General features: G+C 31.7%; 1 protein-coding gene across 7 annotated transcripts in view; it reads left to right on the forward strand.

Moving 5' to 3' along the window:
• LOC132757875 (tetraspanin-18-like) overlaps positions 1-19,107 on the forward strand; it is a 54,602-nt gene that overhangs the window by 21,948 nt on the left and 13,547 nt on the right. The window contains exons 1-2 of one of the 7 annotated variants that reach the window (XM_060749358.1): positions 12,231-12,438; positions 14,085-14,461. The exons of 1 other annotated variant lie outside the window; for it this stretch is intronic. In XM_060749358.1, coding sequence (XP_060605341.1) covers positions 14,342-14,461 — 120 coding nt within the window. In that variant the 5' untranslated portion in view covers positions 12,231-12,438; positions 14,085-14,341. Of the gene's footprint in view, positions 1-12,230; positions 12,439-12,478; positions 12,616-12,721; positions 12,881-12,948; positions 12,970-14,084; positions 14,462-19,107 lie in introns of those variants that run through there. 5 more of the 7 variants (XM_060749360.1, XM_060749363.1, XM_060749359.1 and 2 more) reach the window with 5 other exon arrangements.

Consider the following 19,107-nt stretch of genomic DNA (forward strand, 5'->3'; position numbering starts at 1 on the left):
AAATGTAATATTGTGCTGGAATTTTGTCGGAGGTCCTTAGGGGTTTTGTAGTTAAATAGTTTTTTTTCGGCGATAATGGTTAAAGAAATATAATGTTTTTTAAACTATATGTTCATCACCATCAGTGAATTTTTAGTTAAATGTATGCAAAATATTTACTAAACAGCTATATGATTTAGCGGTTTATGAGCGTTTTCCGCGTACAGCCTCCTGGGGTGTACAAATAAGTTAGTTTTCCTTAGTTATCACGCAAGCATGATCCATGTCTCTGATGTAAGCGACAGTTTACAATTATTTGTCTTTGAAAAATATTAAGGACTATTTATAGTTTATAACAACAAAAGAACATGCATGATATTGAGAATACGGTGTTGCAACGTTCTAGTTAATGACCCGTCATAAACAGTTGGTCGCTGCGTAGTAATTGGAAAATTGTTATCAAAAATAATAAAGAATATTTGCCACTGAATTAAAGCATTTACTTATAAATTTTTCATTTATGCTTTTTGTTAAAAAAATATTGATAAAGTTATTATTTTGAAGGGTTTTCATACCAGAACTTTTTATTACAGACGTACGTATGCCTAAACCTGATTACCGCGGCAGTATGACGTCACGGAGTAGTGATTTAAACAAAAATCAAGAATTTTTCAGAGAATTATTATCTTTACAAATTGCAGATATGAAATTAAAGAATGAAAATATTTTCATATTGTAAATGTCTGTGATGAGTGATGAGTCAGCTTAGAAAAAATCAAGGTACTATTTTTTGACCTGATTACCGCGGCAGTATGACGTCACGGAGTAGTGATTTAAACAAAAATCAAGAATTTTTCAGAGAATTATTATCTTTACAAATTGCAGATATGAAATTAAAGAATGAAAATATTTTCATATTGTAAATGTCTGTGATGAGTGATGAGTCAGCTTAGAAAAAATCAAGGTACTATTTTTTGACCTGATTACCGCGGCAGTAAGATTTGACAGACGGTTATTAACATTGGGTCGGCATAGCCTCCCCAAAAATCATTGCTATATCGTAAACCATGATAGTTGTACCGTAAACATTGTTTAAACATAAACAGTCGTAATGTTAACAATCATGAACCACCGTAATACCATAAACCATTGTTGTATCATAAACCATAGTTATACAATAAACTATGTTATACAGGAAACCATCGTTATACCATAAACCATTGTTGTACCCTTAACCTGGCATCCTTATACCGTAAACCATTGTTATACTGTAAACTATTGTTGTGGCATAAACCATCCCAAGACTATAAACCATTGTTATACCGTAAACCATCGTTATATCATCAACCATCGTTATACCATAAACCATTGTTATAGCTAAACCATTGTTGTATCATAAACCATCGTCGTACCATAAACCATTGTTATACCGTTAACCATCGTTATACTGTAAACTATTGTTATACCGTAAACCATCGTTATACCATAAACCATTGTTATACCTAAACCACTGTTTCATCATAAACCTGGCATCGTTTTACCGTAAAACATTGTTATACCATAAACCATTGTTATACCGTAAACGATTGTTATACCGTAAACCATTGTTGTACCAACAACCATTGTTATACTGTAAACTATTGTTGTACCATAAACTATTGTTATACCGTAAACCATTGTTGTACCATAAACCATTGTTATACAGTAAACTATTGTTATACCGTAAACTATTGTTATACTGTAAACCATTGTTGTACCATAAACCATTGTTATACCGTAAACTATTGTTATACCGTAAACCATTGTTTTACCATAAACCATTGTCATACCCTAAACCATTGTTATACCGTAAACCATTGTTATACCATAAACCATTGTTATACCGTAAACTATTGTTATACCATAAACAGTACTATTGTTATACCGTAAACTATTGTTGTACCATAAATCATTGTTATACCGTAAGCCATTGTTATACCGTAAACCATCGTAATACCATAAAACATTGTTATACCTAAACCATTGTTGTATCATAAACCATTGTTATACCGTAAACTATTGTTATACCGTAAACCATCGTAATACCATAAACCATTGTTATACCTAAACTATTGTTGTATCATAAACCATTGTTATACCGTAAACTATTGTTATACCGTAAACCAACGTAATATCTAAACCATTGTTGTATCATAAACCATCGTTATATCATAAACCATTGTTATACCGTTAGCCATCGTTTACCACCGTCATACCATAAACCATTGTTATACAAGAAAACATTGTTATAATGTAAACAAGTGTTGTATCATAAACATCGTTATCCTTTTCAAGATAAAAATTTTAATAGTAAACTTTGATTGTTTTCAAAGAGTAATATGTCTCCCAAAAACAGCCAGCAAAAAAGGAACAAGAATTTCACCCCGAAAACATGGATCTTAGACGATTAATGCGGATATGAGGGACCGGACAGTATCCAATAATCCATACAAATACCGCCCAACCCGGATACCGGACGAAAATTTAACATTTATAGTACGGTAGCCGGCCGGTTACTTTAAAAATATCGCAGGGTGTCCAGTAGGAAGATGCCAATGTTTTCATCTAGTGACCGGGCGAGTACTCTTCGGAAACCGTCAAAATACCAACTGGACCACGCAGGCTGTTTGACCACCCCCTACTTCCCGGACAAGATTGAAATTGTATCATTTCTTTATTGTTAAACCGTAAATTACCATTATATTATGAACTATCATTTAACCGTTAACACTAGTATACTTGTACACTATAAACATCATAACACCGTAAACAATAGTATACTGTAAACATTCGTTACACTGTAAACATCATAACACCGTAAACTGTCGAATTTCGTCGTGACACCATCAACCGTTGTTACACGTTGTGCATAAAGAGAGGGTGTATGACGCCATTGAAACACATCTACAGTTTGTCCAACTGCTCACAATTATATATTATCAGGTCTTTTATAAACTAATTTTATACCTTTTTGTATTGGTTCATGATCAATAACTCAATCTTAAAAGTACAGTTCAGCAAGTTTTCATTCCAAATTAAGACAGATGACTGTGAAAAAAGACAACGATACATTTTACAGTTCGACTTAACCAAACGATTTATAATAATTGACCTCTCCATTGCCCTTCTCAAAACCATGAATTATCCGAAGTTTAATTTATCAACTCTAATTATGCGCCAAAGATCACCTCCGAATCTTAAAAGCTATATATCTATTTCTATGATAACTGTATAAATGAATGACTTCTTACCTAATGTCTAGAAAATTTACGTACCGATAGGAACATACGATTCCCTAATGAATGTCGCTTAAATTAGCGTAAAATCTATAGATAGTGTTTTAATGGACACAAACCATAAACTGGAAATACTTAACATCAATGACTGTGCTCTAACTCGTGAGACTTGGAGAAATTGCAGTAAATAGAAAAGTACAAGTGCTTACAAAATTTACAGCAAAACTAGGTTTTAAAGGGAAAAATGCCATTCGTTAACGAAAGTATGTTAGGCGTAAAACCCGCGTTATATGGGGTTTTAGTTAAAAACTAAAGTCTACTGTGAAAGATGTTTCCTCGAAAACATGTATAAAGAATACGACTCAAATAAAAAAACAGCTCGGGATATCACACACTGACTAATGTCATTTGTTTAAAACTAAGAATCATTTCCCAATAATTGTCTTCAATGGAACCTTTCAGGGTGTCAAAATACATTACTGTTATACAAATTTGTCTCTAAAATGTGGAAACACAGTTGAGTGCACATGGGAATTTGGAACACAATTACATGATGTGGTTACTTAAATTTTGTTAAGAACAAATCATCAGAAATGTTTAAGGGCGATAAGTAATCAATTTGAAAAAAAATTCAATTTCCTTATTTGAGGACTTGTAATTTAACAAAGCTCGCCTTTTTTATGCGGCATCACATGGACCCATCACATGGTCTTGTAGCTTAAGCCGACACCGTTTGACCTTTGGCTGGCATACATAAAGAGTTAACGGACAGCACTATGTGTGGAGGCAATGTCCGTGGGATTTGGTATTCTACACAAATGTGTCTCTGAGGCAGTGATTGTCTGATTGTGTTAAAGTAAATTAAGAAAATAATTCAAAATATACGTGAGATAACTTGCTTAATAAAATCTAGTGAAACGAAGTAGCCACTCCTAATTATGGACACAAACCTGGACAAATTTTTGTCATGTTATTAGACTGATGGCAGATAAAGTACGCAGAAGTCTCCAATATTTTTACAGTCCGACTAAACCAAGCAATTCACAATAATTGACCTCACCATTGTCTTTCTCAAAACATGAAATTATCCGAGAAAAGAAATGACTCGTTCAATTTATCAACGCTAATTGTACGCAGAAAATTACATCCCGTAATTGTGATAGACATCTCCACCGAAACAACCCAGAACTATTTCCTTTTATTTCCCGGTGACATGACAAAGTGGAAGACTTACGTTTTTAAAGATTGGAAAGAAATAAACCATTTTGTTCATACAGTTTGCGAGGGAAAATTATATATTTCTCACACATGTGAATAGATCATGGTGCGAGAGTATTAACATGTGGGCGAATTGCAATCTTTTTTTTCTGCAGAACTCAGGGAGATGTTAGGTGCTTCTCGGTTTAAACACTGACCTTCTTACAGAAGCTAGCTATGCCGATTTAATGTATAAAAACTCAAACCCTAGTCTGTCATTGAGGTTGTTAAAGGTTCGTATAAGAATCGCCATGAATTAAGTCATAAAACTTCGTGCGGACGCTTGTCAATGTAAAATATCATCAAAAAAATGAATAAATAACAAAAATACACTAACAACACATGTACACATCCAACTATCACAACCACCGGAAAAGCAAAAACAACAGTAGCAGGAGCAGCAACATAAATAGCAACAACAAAAAAGTTATTAGAACCGACTAAACATTAACAAATGTTCTTATTTTTTAAGCGATATTTCTTATTTTTTCTTATTCTTCTCAAAATAATATATTTCTTACAAGTCGGCCAAGACTTTTTACGAAACATTTCTAGAAAAAAAGAGATATGGTATATGGTATCGCATTATTTATCTAGGTAATCGTGTTAAATTTAATATTTACTGCGATCCTTAGAAAATAATACGTCAAAAAGATCATCCCAGACACTTTTCATACAATTCAGAAAGGCCATTTATTTACATTTAGGCTGATTGCAACCATTCCAGTGAAATAATTTGTATTTATTTTCATTAATTTTTCATATGGTAAAGTGATTCCTTGTACATCATAAAACACTTTGCGATCATTGGGATTAAAGACGTGATTCTGAATGAATGTCTTAGTACAGGAATTAAGTGTTTGGATAATATGACTAAGGAAATTACGATGGCACCCATTCGTGCGACATTGAATAAAGTTTAAATTTCTTAATGGTGTGTACATTTTAACATGCCGACAATTTGTGTTCACGTCCGCCATGTTGTAAAGGAGTTTTGATGTGTACCTTCAAACATGTCGACCATTTCATTTTTAAAGGAACTTGATGTGTACATTCTAACACTTCGACCATCTCCGTTGTAAAGGAACTTGATGTTAAAATTTTCTAACATTTTGACCATCTTTGATTAAAATTCGCTTCATGTGTACATTCTAAAACGTCGGCCTTTTTTCACATATAAAACATGTGGTATACATTCTAACATTACACCATTTTTGTTTAAAATGAGCTTAATGTGCATATTCTAACACGATGACCGTTATTTCTTAAATACATTCTTACACGTCGACCATCTTTGTTTAAAATGGGCTTCATGTGCACATTCTAACAAGTCGTCCATCTTCGAAATGAGCTTTATATATGTACATTTCAAAACGTCAGATTTGCGACATTTTGCACAGGGAATGTAATAACATGTTTTTAATCATTATATTTTGATATAAATTTTAAAAACTATATCATTTTCCTGACATTTTCGTGTTTAAATTAGCTCATTTTAATTGGTTAAAGATCCTGTATGTTGTAATTGAGGTTGTATACCACACTGAAATGATATTATTATGCTTATAAAACAATTTTCAAACATCGAAGAATATGTAAAATATGTACTGCAAATATTTGTACATATTATATGCAATCATTACAATATATGCATTCTTTTCTTACTGGAAAATTTAACTTAGTCTTTATAGAAAATAAGTTTTTTATTACCTCCCTTTATTTTATGGAATTTTAAATTCGGTAATATCTTTATAAATAATGCTTTTTGGAACTTACAAAATTAATAAATCATAATTTGAGCATCATATTAACGATATAAAACCAAAAAAAAATGAGTTACAGGATCTTTAAGATACTGAATAATGACATCACCATGCACTTGGTATGTATACTCTAGTAACTTGTTCCGAAGTAAAGCAGGCCAATACCAGCTACGCATAACTGCACAATACACAGTCCAATATGTATGTATTGCATGTATTATGTTGGATAATCCCACTCGTAAATATTGGAATATAACAGAAGAATGCGCCTGATTCAATGGCGTAGAATCTAAAAGACGTTCATTTCAAATAAAGGCTGAAGGTTTTGCTGCATGTTTAATTATGAAAACATTATCGTGACTGTGTCCATGTGTAAACAAACAAGTTTTATCTGATAGAGCTAATCATTCCATCTCAGTATTCATGTCAGAGACAAATCTTTGAAACCAGTCAATATTCACCATGTAATGGAGTTTCAATTTGCAAATTCCCGCTGAAATCATATGATTTATCAGTGAACATTTCTCATTGGGCATTAAACTGTAATGTAAATTGTCCTTCAAACAGCTTGAATTAATCTTGAAATAGTTTTCAGAGATTTTAATTTCCCGGTGACATATAAATTGCAATAGGAATTATGGGTAATTGCTGGAAATTCTTGCGCAATTATAAGATATGGATCATTTGAGAGGGAAAAATGTCATAAAAAGATGGTAATTGTAAAATAAAACATTATATTGCAAATTTATTCTGAAGTTTGAAAAAGTAAAGTACTGAACAATTTGTATGAATGATTGTGTCGGTGTAGGCGGTGCTAGGCTGGTATGACGGGCATATTCAGGTAAATATCTACTGCAGCGTTATATAGCAAATCTGTGTTTTACATAATGTTAGATTGTCCAGCTGAATATGTATCTTCACCACATGCTATATAGTAATACATGTACACGTATCATTCAAAAAAGGCATAGAGACGTTTACCTTATAGACATATACATATTCTTATAGCAACGTTAGAGTTTCAATATGCCATTTAAATGTGCATGTAATAGAATATTTTGTTGACTGTTAGCTCATTAATTGTGAAAGTGGAGATAACTATAACCTTGACCATCCGAATTTCTTAAAAGGACTTGTCCAGCTTCCATTTTTGGAATTGCCCATTGTCATTTTGAGGATATCAAGATGGAAATTTGAAGTCGGTCAGACGATAGTATAGAATCTGGTCAGACTGCACACATTTAAAAGACCCTGCTTAAGGTTAAGTGTTTGAGATGAATAGATATGTGACTGTGTATTTCGAATTTTAATGATCAGACGGTCACATTTAAAACTAAATTGAAAAGTTTTTCTTTACCTTCTATTTAGACTGATAGTTGTTAAATTGCCCGCATTGTTCGTACTAGTCTATAGTCTTACGTATGTAGCAATTAGTTTCATGCCATACAAAACTTTCTACAAGAGCTGTCAGTAGGACAACGTGCTGAATCTTCTCAGTTCACAAAGGGATGTAATTCTGTTAAAAACATAGACCTACAATTATAATCCCAAAGATACATTGTTGTGAAAAATAATCTTGCAGGAATTCTCTTAGTTCAGAAAGGGCTAAAATTCAAGCAAAATACAAGCTAGAGTTACAGGTCTTGGAAAGTGAGTTTCAACTATGATCTTGGAGACGATAGTGAAGTTTCAAGTGAATACTATAATTGATCTTGCACTCTAGACTTAAACTAGGTTTTTTCAAGCAAAATCTATGCTTAAGTTATAAGTGACCTTTATTAAAAAATCTAAAGACACGTTAAAGTTTCAAATACCTTTATTATAAATGTGAAGGTTGAGCTGACATGCAAAACTTTTACCAACGGATTTTATTAAGTTTGCACTGTTGAAATCCGTGCTAAAGTAAATGGTCTTGGATAGTTAACTCATAAGATGTGTGCAACTTCTACTGAATACCTTAAGTGGTATTTGAACACAAACTATTTAAGTGTTACACAAACGCCGACGAACCGGGCAGTATAAAGCCCAACTATTCTTCGAATAGTTGAGAAGAATAGGCGAGTAAAAATGAGAACGTGCACCATGGAGGGCAGATAATCATGATTTGAGTACGAGTCTACCATGCATATCAATCACTTTTCGGTCACATCTAAGGACATTATGAATAACTGCCGAGGTGTTCCGAATGCATGCATATACAAGATATATATGGTGTTAATAAGATCACGGTAATGCTTGAGCGTATGGAAGACATAAAACCATATATCCGCTTCTATATCGATAGGTTTAGATGAATTAACTTTGACACATGTGGATGAGCGAATCAATAAGAAACAATTTAGCTCTCGGCAGGAACTATATCAAGATAACTATATTCATATAATATGTATAATATGACCCATAATTTGTTAATTACGTTGCTTAGTTATTTCTGGTACATTGTCGATGATATTACGCCTCCGAGAATGCAAGTCCGTTTGTAATAAAATTTCTTGTCGGTAAAAAATATCGTCTATGTTAAAAAACGAATTTGAAATTGTTTAAAGATGTAAAGATATCGGTCATTTTTGCGTCTTAGTTATTTCTTGACCTTAAAGAAAATGATCTTTATAAATATTTTTTTCTAGTTTAATTACTATTTTTATAAATGCATGTATATAATTATCTGTAACATGTTAACTAGTAAAATAAGTAACGGGAAAGGAATGTATTTAATAACTACTTGTCAACTTAAAATACTTTATTCTAATTTCAAAATTAAAATTTTGGCGGAAATGTTTTTTCTGTTTTGTTTTTTTCTAAATCAATCACGTATATTTATGAACTAGAAGTCAAGGCGGACGAAGGTCAATTTTCACTTTTCTGCAAGTCTGACAATGAGCGACTACGTCTGTCATAGGTCCGCATTTTTGACGGATGTTTAGTCGATAATATCGAAAAGTAGTCAAGCATTCATACATTTAATGCCAGTCACTTCAGATAGAAAGAGTTAAAGGATTTACTCGAGAATGTTTCCAGGATATTTTCAGATTCATTTTGTCATTTTAGTGTGTCACGTGTCTTCTATACTCTCTGATGAACTTAATAATTCTGATGTAGCAATGTCTCCAGACGATGATTAGATAGAATCAATATATAATTAGCAAAATATAGTTCCTTCACTGATTACATCTCTATATCTTGCTAGTCATAATTCGGATATAATTTTGACTCGCGGAGTAATATCACTGGTATCAAAAAATCGTAATCACATTGGTATACGACATGAAGTTGTCTTATAATAATAACAATAATATATAATTATTAATATAATAATCAAATAAATCAAACATTTTATTCTTCAGTGTATTCAGAATATTTATATTCATTCAGGTTTCCTTTTGAATGAAATATTTTATGAACTGTTAAAGCCATGTCCTCTGTGTCAAGAGAATAAAAAAAGTAAAGAAAATAAAAGAAAATACTAATGTTACATTTGAAAAGTTATCTACATCTCTGAGATATAGTAACAAGACAGACAAATGTATATTTTCCTACATCGACACGTGCTTATGCCGGCTCGCCACGGCGAGCCGGTATTACGGTAGGATTTTACTGAGAAACAACCTAAAACTCCAAAGCTATCCAAAATTTAATCGAAGCTTGGCTTCCAGCTTTCTACAAAATTTATCTATCAGGGCTAGGATCCAAAATCATTTAGCCAATCAAATTTAATCTTACATAGCGTCAAAAAACCTTCAATTTTCACGCCATTTTTAAAAATCAGCAAGTATTGTTTTGAGCGCAAAGATATAATGATGATTAAAATGTTTGTCTTTATGAGTTCTTTTCAATAAATCATATTTACACTGACTTCTGATTTAGCGATTTCACCTGTTTTCTCTGTAGTAAGTTTTCGTTTGGTTAATTAACATAAGTGTACATCTGGTTCTGTGCATTTTTTATTTTTCCTTTTTTCCGGTCATTTTATCCTTTCCGGTATTTAGTGTATGTATTTACTGGCCGGGATCCGGGGCGCCCGGGATCTGGGATCGTATAAGATATGGAGGAAAAACCTAATGAACTATATTTGTGTTGATTGTTGTCGTAATGAAAGGCCATTAAACGTTAATTTTTTGTATGTAATGAACGTTAAATTAATTTAACTTAGAATATAGATATATTTAGAACTGTTTATTAACAAACTTAAAATGCGGAAATCACAATACTTATAATTATATGCCTAATTAATTGGAAAAATCAAAGACTATTTTCTTGAATTGGTCAAATCCTGGGATCCCTATATGTTTTAAAACGATCCCAGCTTTTCTGAAAACTATATACTTGAACTGGCCAATCCGTGAGATCTATTTACATTTTAATACGATCCCGGCTTTTCTGAAAACTATATTCTTGAACTGGCCAATCCGTGAGATCTATTTACATTTTAATACGATCCCGGCTTTTCTGAAAACTATATTCTTGAACTGGTCAATTCCCGGGATCCCTATATGTTTTAATAGGATCCCGGCTTATCTGAAAAACATCTTCTTAGACTGGTCAATTTCCGGGATCCCTATATTTTTTAATAGGATCCCGGCGTTTCTGGCTGAATTGATTGACAACTTGTGTTTAATTTAGGACTTGTGCCTCTCATTCCAATACTAAATAACATACATGTATTACAACTTAATTTTGTATAAAGAGACATCTTTATGAAATCTACCTATCTAACATTTTGTGGTCAAGGTCAACAGGCCATATACTAAATGTGCATAGACATAGGTTCTTCATTCTATCTGTTTACATGCACCTTCATATATACTCATACTCATCTTGGTTAAACTGAGAGAACTTTATATGTCACTTTCAGTCAATGAGTTTAAGATTTTGAATTTACTGGCCCGAATCCCAGTTTTGAATTTATTCTGCTAAATAATTAACTAAATTTTCTTAAATTTACACTGGCCTGAACTTATATACACTGGCCATCGGGCACCTGGCCAGTGTTGACTTCACTTTTATTTTGATGTTCGCTGAAGTCTCTTCAGCTAACAGAACTGTCATTTTTACATTTAAACACACCCCTTGAAAAAAATTACGAAGCGAGTCGCTACTAGCTTTTTTAAAAGCTAACCTTGTAAAACGGATTAAGCTATATTTACAATATCTCTTGGCGACACGTTCAATAGTATATAAAGGGCGACAACTCGTTCGGGCTTAAATGTTAATGTTGACAAATGTCAATAAATTGTTAGAAAGCATTTTAATACTATTAGACTAAGTTTTAACAATAAAACCACCCAAACAAAAGCATGTAAATTTCGCCAGATGTACGTCAAGTCAATGTCTGATTGTTTCCCGTACATTTTCAGATTTGTAATTTACTGAAGCTGTGAAAGTTGTCACTTGACATGAAGGAAGACTTAATGACTATTTTCTCTTTTTGTTTCACAATCCGCAGGTCTTTTATTGATTTTGTCTTTTGTTGTTCTTTCACACACACTAGAGGCAGATTTGAAAACACCATATAGAATTAATCAAGGCATAATACTACACTTGACGCTTCTTAAATAGTCATTTGATACGGCCATCATGTTGTAGAAACATTTCCCTTTGTTCTTGTTCTCGGGAGTAACTGTTTTTGCCGGGATAAATATTGCAATTATGCTTGTAATGAATCAACTTATCCTGGTTTGAAATCGTTGAATTCTGGTAAAATATATACGATGTTAAAATATATATATTCTAAGCATATTATAAACAGTACAGTGTAATTCCTGCATGAAAATGGGTACTTTTTAAAAACGATGGTGTGAATAATATCCAACTTGGAGTCGTGTTGTAACACGTTTTAAATTCTTATCAGTTTGTGTAGATATGATGTTTATATTTACATTGTAACTGTATATCAAACTATACATGTACGCTGTGCCTAAAAGCTTGCATTTATTTGAAAGACCGCGTTGTTTACATGTATATATAACGCGACATACCTGTGATTCAAAACGAGGCTTGACTTTTACTATCGGTGTCTTATTTGGTTATGTCAAAATAGTTTTAAAACTTTAATGGACATATTAAAACAGCTATAATCTTCTAGTTACAAAATTACGAGTGTTATTTTTGCTTTAATACAAGTGTGTATGTGAATGTGTATTTTATGAGTATTCCGTTAGGAAAAGGTAACTTAAGTTTTCTATCGTTTATGGTAAACAATTGTAAAAACTGTACTGGTATAAGTGAACTTTACATGGTGGAGATTTAGTTATAGTAGAAAGACTTGTCACAGATATAAAAGTTATGATCAATATTCAGAAAGTATAGGTATGTGACAAGAGATGGATTATAAACTGCACATGGTGAATACTGATTTATTGATTAAAGTTAATGTTAGTATAGACCATGTTTAGGGATGCTTTATCGAGTCATATCTCAATAACAAAGTCAGTGGTGTAAATGTGGGTAATAGAGCAAGACGCAATCACAATTTCAAAATGATGATTTCAAAATGTCGTGTTTTTATTTTCGTATAAGGAGTGTATTTTTATTTAATACAATATAAGATCCGTTTTATGAGTAACGTTGTGATTATTATTGTTTGAGAATAAAAAGTCAAAAAGCAAGGTAGGGGTTTTTATTTTTAAAACGTTTGACACATTATTGTAGTTTTAAAGTCTTAACAGAACATTGGAATTTAACAATAGGATTACTATGTAAATATATTTTAAATATATCACAAAAATAGTTAAGTATCTCTTCTTTTGTACAACTGATATTTAAAAGAAAAACCTGCATTTATACGAGACATTCAAAAGCAAAACATTTTTGCAAGACCGTGTACTTATAAATATTATTACACAATTTATAATCTAATCATAGTCATGTACATGTTGAACTGTTGAATGTAAACAGAAAAAATAGTCGGCGACAATTTGTCACGTTTTTCTCGTGCGTCCAGATTTTGATGATTTTCATTTTTTATACATGATATATTCTAGTTCTATAATAACTCATGTATATTTTGACTTGCATTTCCTTGTTTACTGTTGCGATTACATACCAGTTAGGGCGATAACTAATTAGTTTACTTAAAGGATTAGATATGTTGTATTTGGTCACTATTCTATTGGGTGACAAAACGTGTGTTTAAAGTTTAGAACGCTCCTTTTATTTTCCTTTCACGCAATAACTGTTTCATGTTATTTGATCTTGATCTTCTAAAATCTTAGTGAACATCTAAAATCAATTATTTCTTCTATGAGAGAACATCATTGTATTTTCCACCATTATTAAGTTGCTACAAAGCCTATAGTTACATGTTTAGAAATAAAAGTGTTATTGTGTATTACAAAACATGTATATATTATATATGTTTCAAATGTAGGTCTGTGCTTGAACATTCAAGAAAATTGAAAACGCCAACTTCTAGTTGTAATTACGAACAGCTCTATATGTCAATGCTACAGAAACTTATTGAATATTTATTTGTAGGATGAATACATAAAATCGTAAAATATTTCAGACGGAAAATATGTTTTCATATTTCACCATATAATGATTATAAATATTAAAAAGATATCTGTCTAGGCAACGTTTCTATCAACGAAAGAACAATCAAGTCAAAAGTTACCATAAAGAATTTTGCTGAATGTAATTTAAGGTCAATGGCAAAGTTATTACTATTATTGCGTCCAAATTTTCAGAGAAAGTGCGTGTTAAATATTATATAGACTATCTCGTTATATAGTACAGACTTGGTTATCACATATTCGTCTTGAAATGGATAGGAAATTATGTTTATTTCGTGTTTTTTCTGTGTTCATTTCAGTTGGAAGTATTTTTCTGGAAGTGTAACAGATCGGAAATTAGTGTTGTGTAGTTTCTAGTGAACATTAGAAACGAATTGATTAAAAGTTAAGACACAATTCATTGAAAGTTGAGGTGTTGTCAGTTATTGTGAGGAAATTTCAGCACTGATAAGAAGAATAATTTGGTTTGTTTGTGACAATATCTGCTAAGAATTTCTCTGATATAAAGTTTGAGTGGATAAGCATGCATTAATTTATAAAAGTTTGTTAATATATTATGGCTGGACTTATGGAGGAAAAAGAATTCGAAAGTAAAAGAGAAAAACGGAAGGCACCAAAACCTCCGCCCAAACCTAAACGTGGGAGGAAATATAGCCGAGATGGCTCCCTTACAACGGTAAGCATGATATTTCTTTAAAATTTACAGTACGAAACATGTCACCTCCACGCTCAGAAAATCTGTTTTCCCGCTTTATTTATACTCGTTAGATAAATGTACAAAATTAGATACAATGAATATTTAATTTATTTGTGCTAGGGCATATGTGTGTTTAAGTTAGGGTCAGTTAGCTATACAGGACATGATAATGCCTCGAGCAAATCACAACATGTAATAAATATGCATTATTCATATAGCGTACATGATAAATACCAGTGAACTTGTCATATATACGTTAATCAGTTTATATATACTACATATACAAATTTTATATAACGCACAGAACATTTCGAAAATACGTTTACATGCATAAAATCGGATTTACTTTGAGAAACGTATACAATGTGTTTCATTGAACATTTTCTTGTCGCTGCTGGGGACTATAATAATATGAATGAAGGCTTTCTTCAGTATTTGAATAACTATGAATTTTATATTATTCTGTAATCATGTTATCACGGGCTTATCTGATAAAGATTAAAAAAATTGTCTATATTTTATTGCGGTCAATAGTGTTTCTTATTTACAAAAGTTTTATTTGAGCCCATGATTACTATATTAAGTCTTTTAACAGAAAAAAATCGACAACAAAATAAATTAATTTCTTGCATATATTTGAAATACATTTGAAAGAAATAATAGATAATTATTATCATAATCTGAAGAATGTATGTTTTTTCCTGTTTCTAGCGCGTGCCATAATATCAGAAAGTAGTCTAGGGATCAATTAATGACAATTATAGATATACAATTAAGAGGAACACTTATCGGATATTTACATTTGGCTACATCTGGAATCTTTCATACAAACTAATATGTTTATTGTTATCAGTATTAATGTTTGATATTTGCTGTATATTCGGCTACCATCTGGTCTTGTCTCAGCCATTAGTTATATTTATTAAGAGAATCTAAGCACTAGTCCATTATTATTCTGCTTAAGCAGAAACTTTTGCTTTAAAAAAATCCTCAAAAATTATAAAGAATTATTTCGGTTGACCTAAGCGTATATACAATGGCTACATTTTATATGTATATACTAGCTAGTATATACAAAATGATTTCCTAACAGGAGGTCCTTAATGGAGATGTATTATGTCCTCAACAAAACTATAAAAAGAATGTCAAATTGTTGTTAAGAACATTTGGCCAAAATAAACACCCTGTTAATCTTAAAGCGTGCTATTAAAATTGTCGTCTGCTAAAAATGTCGTCTGTTTAATTTTTTCAAACAGCATGGAACCTGACAAGACGCTGAGGTACTCGACGTCTATTCTACTGACTTTATTTTTTTAAATAAAAGTGTATGTATTTTAATCTTAATTCAAAAGGGTTTGGTCGTGAAGTTTCGTATTTTAGTCTCAGCGAAGCAGCTTCCTGTATGAACAAAAGTTAAAATTTCTATTTGTAAGTTTATTTATTTTGTTTATTATCAAATTATTTATATTAAAATGTGTGAAAACATGGAGTTAAAGATCAATTACTAACAGTGTGTAACACATTAAGATATTCGACTATTCGTGCATGCATAGTTCGTTAAACTTTTTACCATTTTATTAATATGATCTCATACAAACAATTTCTCTTTGCTTATTTAAATTTCTTTTCAGACGCATTACAAAAGCATTTTCTAAATTTGTCCTCAATACTGATCGACGAACCCATGACGGGATTTGCACCGATTAACATGATTTTTTTTCAGCATCATATATGTTGTATTAAACAGCTGTCTTCTCTAAAACAAACATCCTATGTCACAGCCGGCACCACAAAAAACAACACCCCCTCTAATAACTGACTTTTCGTTCTTTTTTAAATACCACCAATCTGGTTTTAACCAATTATAAGTTTACATACGCTCGGTTGTCTGTGCGTGCTCGCCGTCGTCTGATGTTCAGTCCGTGTCACAAAAACTTGACCGGATTTAACGAGTTTTAAAAAGACTGAAACATATTTTAAAGAAATTTTAAGAAGATGAGAAGTTTATGCAGATAATGACGTTTTTTTTATTTCTTCATTGTGAGTAAAATCTGGTGCATGGAAACAAATAGAACTAAGAAATATGATCAAATTTTAATACATAACTCATCCAATAACAGCTAAATACGGGAAATATTCGTTTTTAAATCTTGATATATTGCTAGATGGTCAATATGAATTTGTCCTCTTTTTCTTTTATTCCATGTTGCTAAATGTGGATTTTCATATGGCCAACAAATATGACTTAATAAATGGTCAAATTTTACACATAACCTGGATCCAGTGATAACACAAAAAGTACTGAAAATATGTTTATGAAACTTGACATATGGGTAGATGGCAGTATGGAAATTATTCACATCCTTTTCTTATCTTCCTTTGTTGAAAATTCTGGTTGCTATGGCAACAAATAGACTGAATTTCAAGATTTCTGATTCTAGTTTTTAAGTTTTTTCACTATAAGTTCTTTATTTCTTAAGGTATTTTCTTCAAACTTTAAATATAAGTTGATTGTCATCAACCACATCATATGTGACAAGGTTTACAACTCTAGCACAAAATTTATCAGAATTACCTCCCTTGAACTTGAAATTTTCATGAAAAAAACATTGTTTTTTTTAATAACTTCTTTTTCTGAATGTATCTATACTTATAACTTCATATAAATGTTTCTTATTGTCACTCAACATTTGTGAGTGTTCAATACTCTAACAAGACTATTTCCAGAATTATGCCCCTTTTGAACTTAGACTTTTTTTGAGAAATTGGTATTTTTTTTCTCCAACTTCTTCAATTATGATAGGATTTAAAAAAATGTTATATTTTGATAACAGGGATGTTTAAAAAATAACTTTAGAGTGTCTTTCAGTCTGTCTGTCTGTACATAAAAACTATTTCCTGTGATCACTTTTAAAGAACTTTTTCAACAAATTTACTTAAAATAGGAACCTAAGTGAATGGCCAATGGCCCTTCAGAATGTTGCTTGGGCTCTTACCGGTAGGGGACTTATGGATTGCTTGCAATACTATGATAATTGCTTGTTTTTCTATAAATAAACCAATTTGATAATTTAAAGCCACAATAAAAGAATATTTGTATCATATACGACTGGAGTAAATGTTTAACTGTTGCGTGCTTGCACGAGAAAATCGATCTGAAGATGTTTAAGGAAGGTGTCAGCAATTATATTTAGACATTATTTTGACGCTGGTTTATTATTCATCGAATGTTTTTAATAAAGATTGAACGTCCCTCGAGTCCTAGTTAAACAAAATATTTTAAGAAGAAAAGTGAAATGTTTACGTCACGCAATAATTAAACGTTTGTAATGTAATGTAATATAATCTTAATTAAGTGAAAGTAAAATATAATAAAGGCTGACAGAAAGAATATACTAAATAACGATATATTCTCTTTAAGTGACAATATGTTCCTTTTCAATGAATATTTCTGAAATGACGCCAGTATATTCGTTTTTAATCTCTGGCTGACGCTATAATCTCTGTTATGTTCTCTTTTAATTAGAATTTGTTCTCTTTATATTCTTTTTAATGGTTCCATGTTCTTTCTATGTGATGATATATTCTTTTCAGACAAGATCATGTTCTCTTTAAATGACGACATGTTTTCTTTAAATGACAACATGTTCTATTTAAATGACGACTTGTATCATAGTTTGGGGACCTTTCTGTTGAAAATGTGTCCGAGTTAAATCGTATAAATATACATGCACCATGCGTAAACTGGAGTGCAGGTATTAGTTACCCGCACTCCAGAGCATGCTCATTGATTGGCTCATTTTTGCTGGGGTTTACTTATTGTGACGGCAGAGAAAGTGAAAGCGACAGAAATATGATATTTAGATGCTCGTTCATTGGTTACTTTTCTCCGGGGTTTCATATTGTGACAACAGGGAACGTGTTTTTATGTTTGACTATGATACAAAAGAGAAAGAACATCAAAACACTTGGCAATCTGATTAATACTCGGGGGCTACGCCCCCTCGTACAAATCAGATAGCCTCGTGTTTCGATGCTCTTTCTATTACATGTTCTCTCTAAATGACGACATGTTCTCTCTAAACAACGATATGTTCTGTCTGAGTGAAAGTATGATTCTTTTTAGTGACAGCACGTTCTTTTTACCCAACATAACCAGATAGTCTTTTTTATATATGAACGTGTTTCCTTTAAGTAGCGATGTGTTTTGATTGTTTTTCTTGTCCTTTCCCGTTAATTTATTTTTTGGGTATTTTTTAAATCGTATTTAAATCTTAAATACTGTGTTGAGTCATAATGTAAATCCTGGTTGTGGAGTTGACACAGCATATGTCCCCAGCATGTCACGTAACCCTACAACCAGTAAGATGACAGTTTTAAGAAAGATTAGACAAGCAGATTAAAATCGTTAACATTTAAAGCATTTGTTTTTCAAACTTAAAATTCAGATATGCTTTTGTCTACTGGGTTTTCTTTCACAATGACACGGTTGATCGCCTTAGTATTGTGTTGAAATGACAGAATATTCCAACATCAGTTATTCTATAGTTTCAATAGCAACACAATTATTATTCAAATGTGAATGAACGGGCATTCTATTGTAAAGCCCCCAGTCATTATGGGTA

The sequence above is a fragment of the Ruditapes philippinarum genome, unplaced genomic scaffold (genome assembly GCF_026571515.1).
Source record: "Ruditapes philippinarum isolate M1 unplaced genomic scaffold, ASM2657151v2 ctg624_1_1_1_1, whole genome shotgun sequence".
Taxonomy (NCBI): Eukaryota; Metazoa; Mollusca; class Bivalvia; order Venerida; family Veneridae; genus Ruditapes; species Ruditapes philippinarum.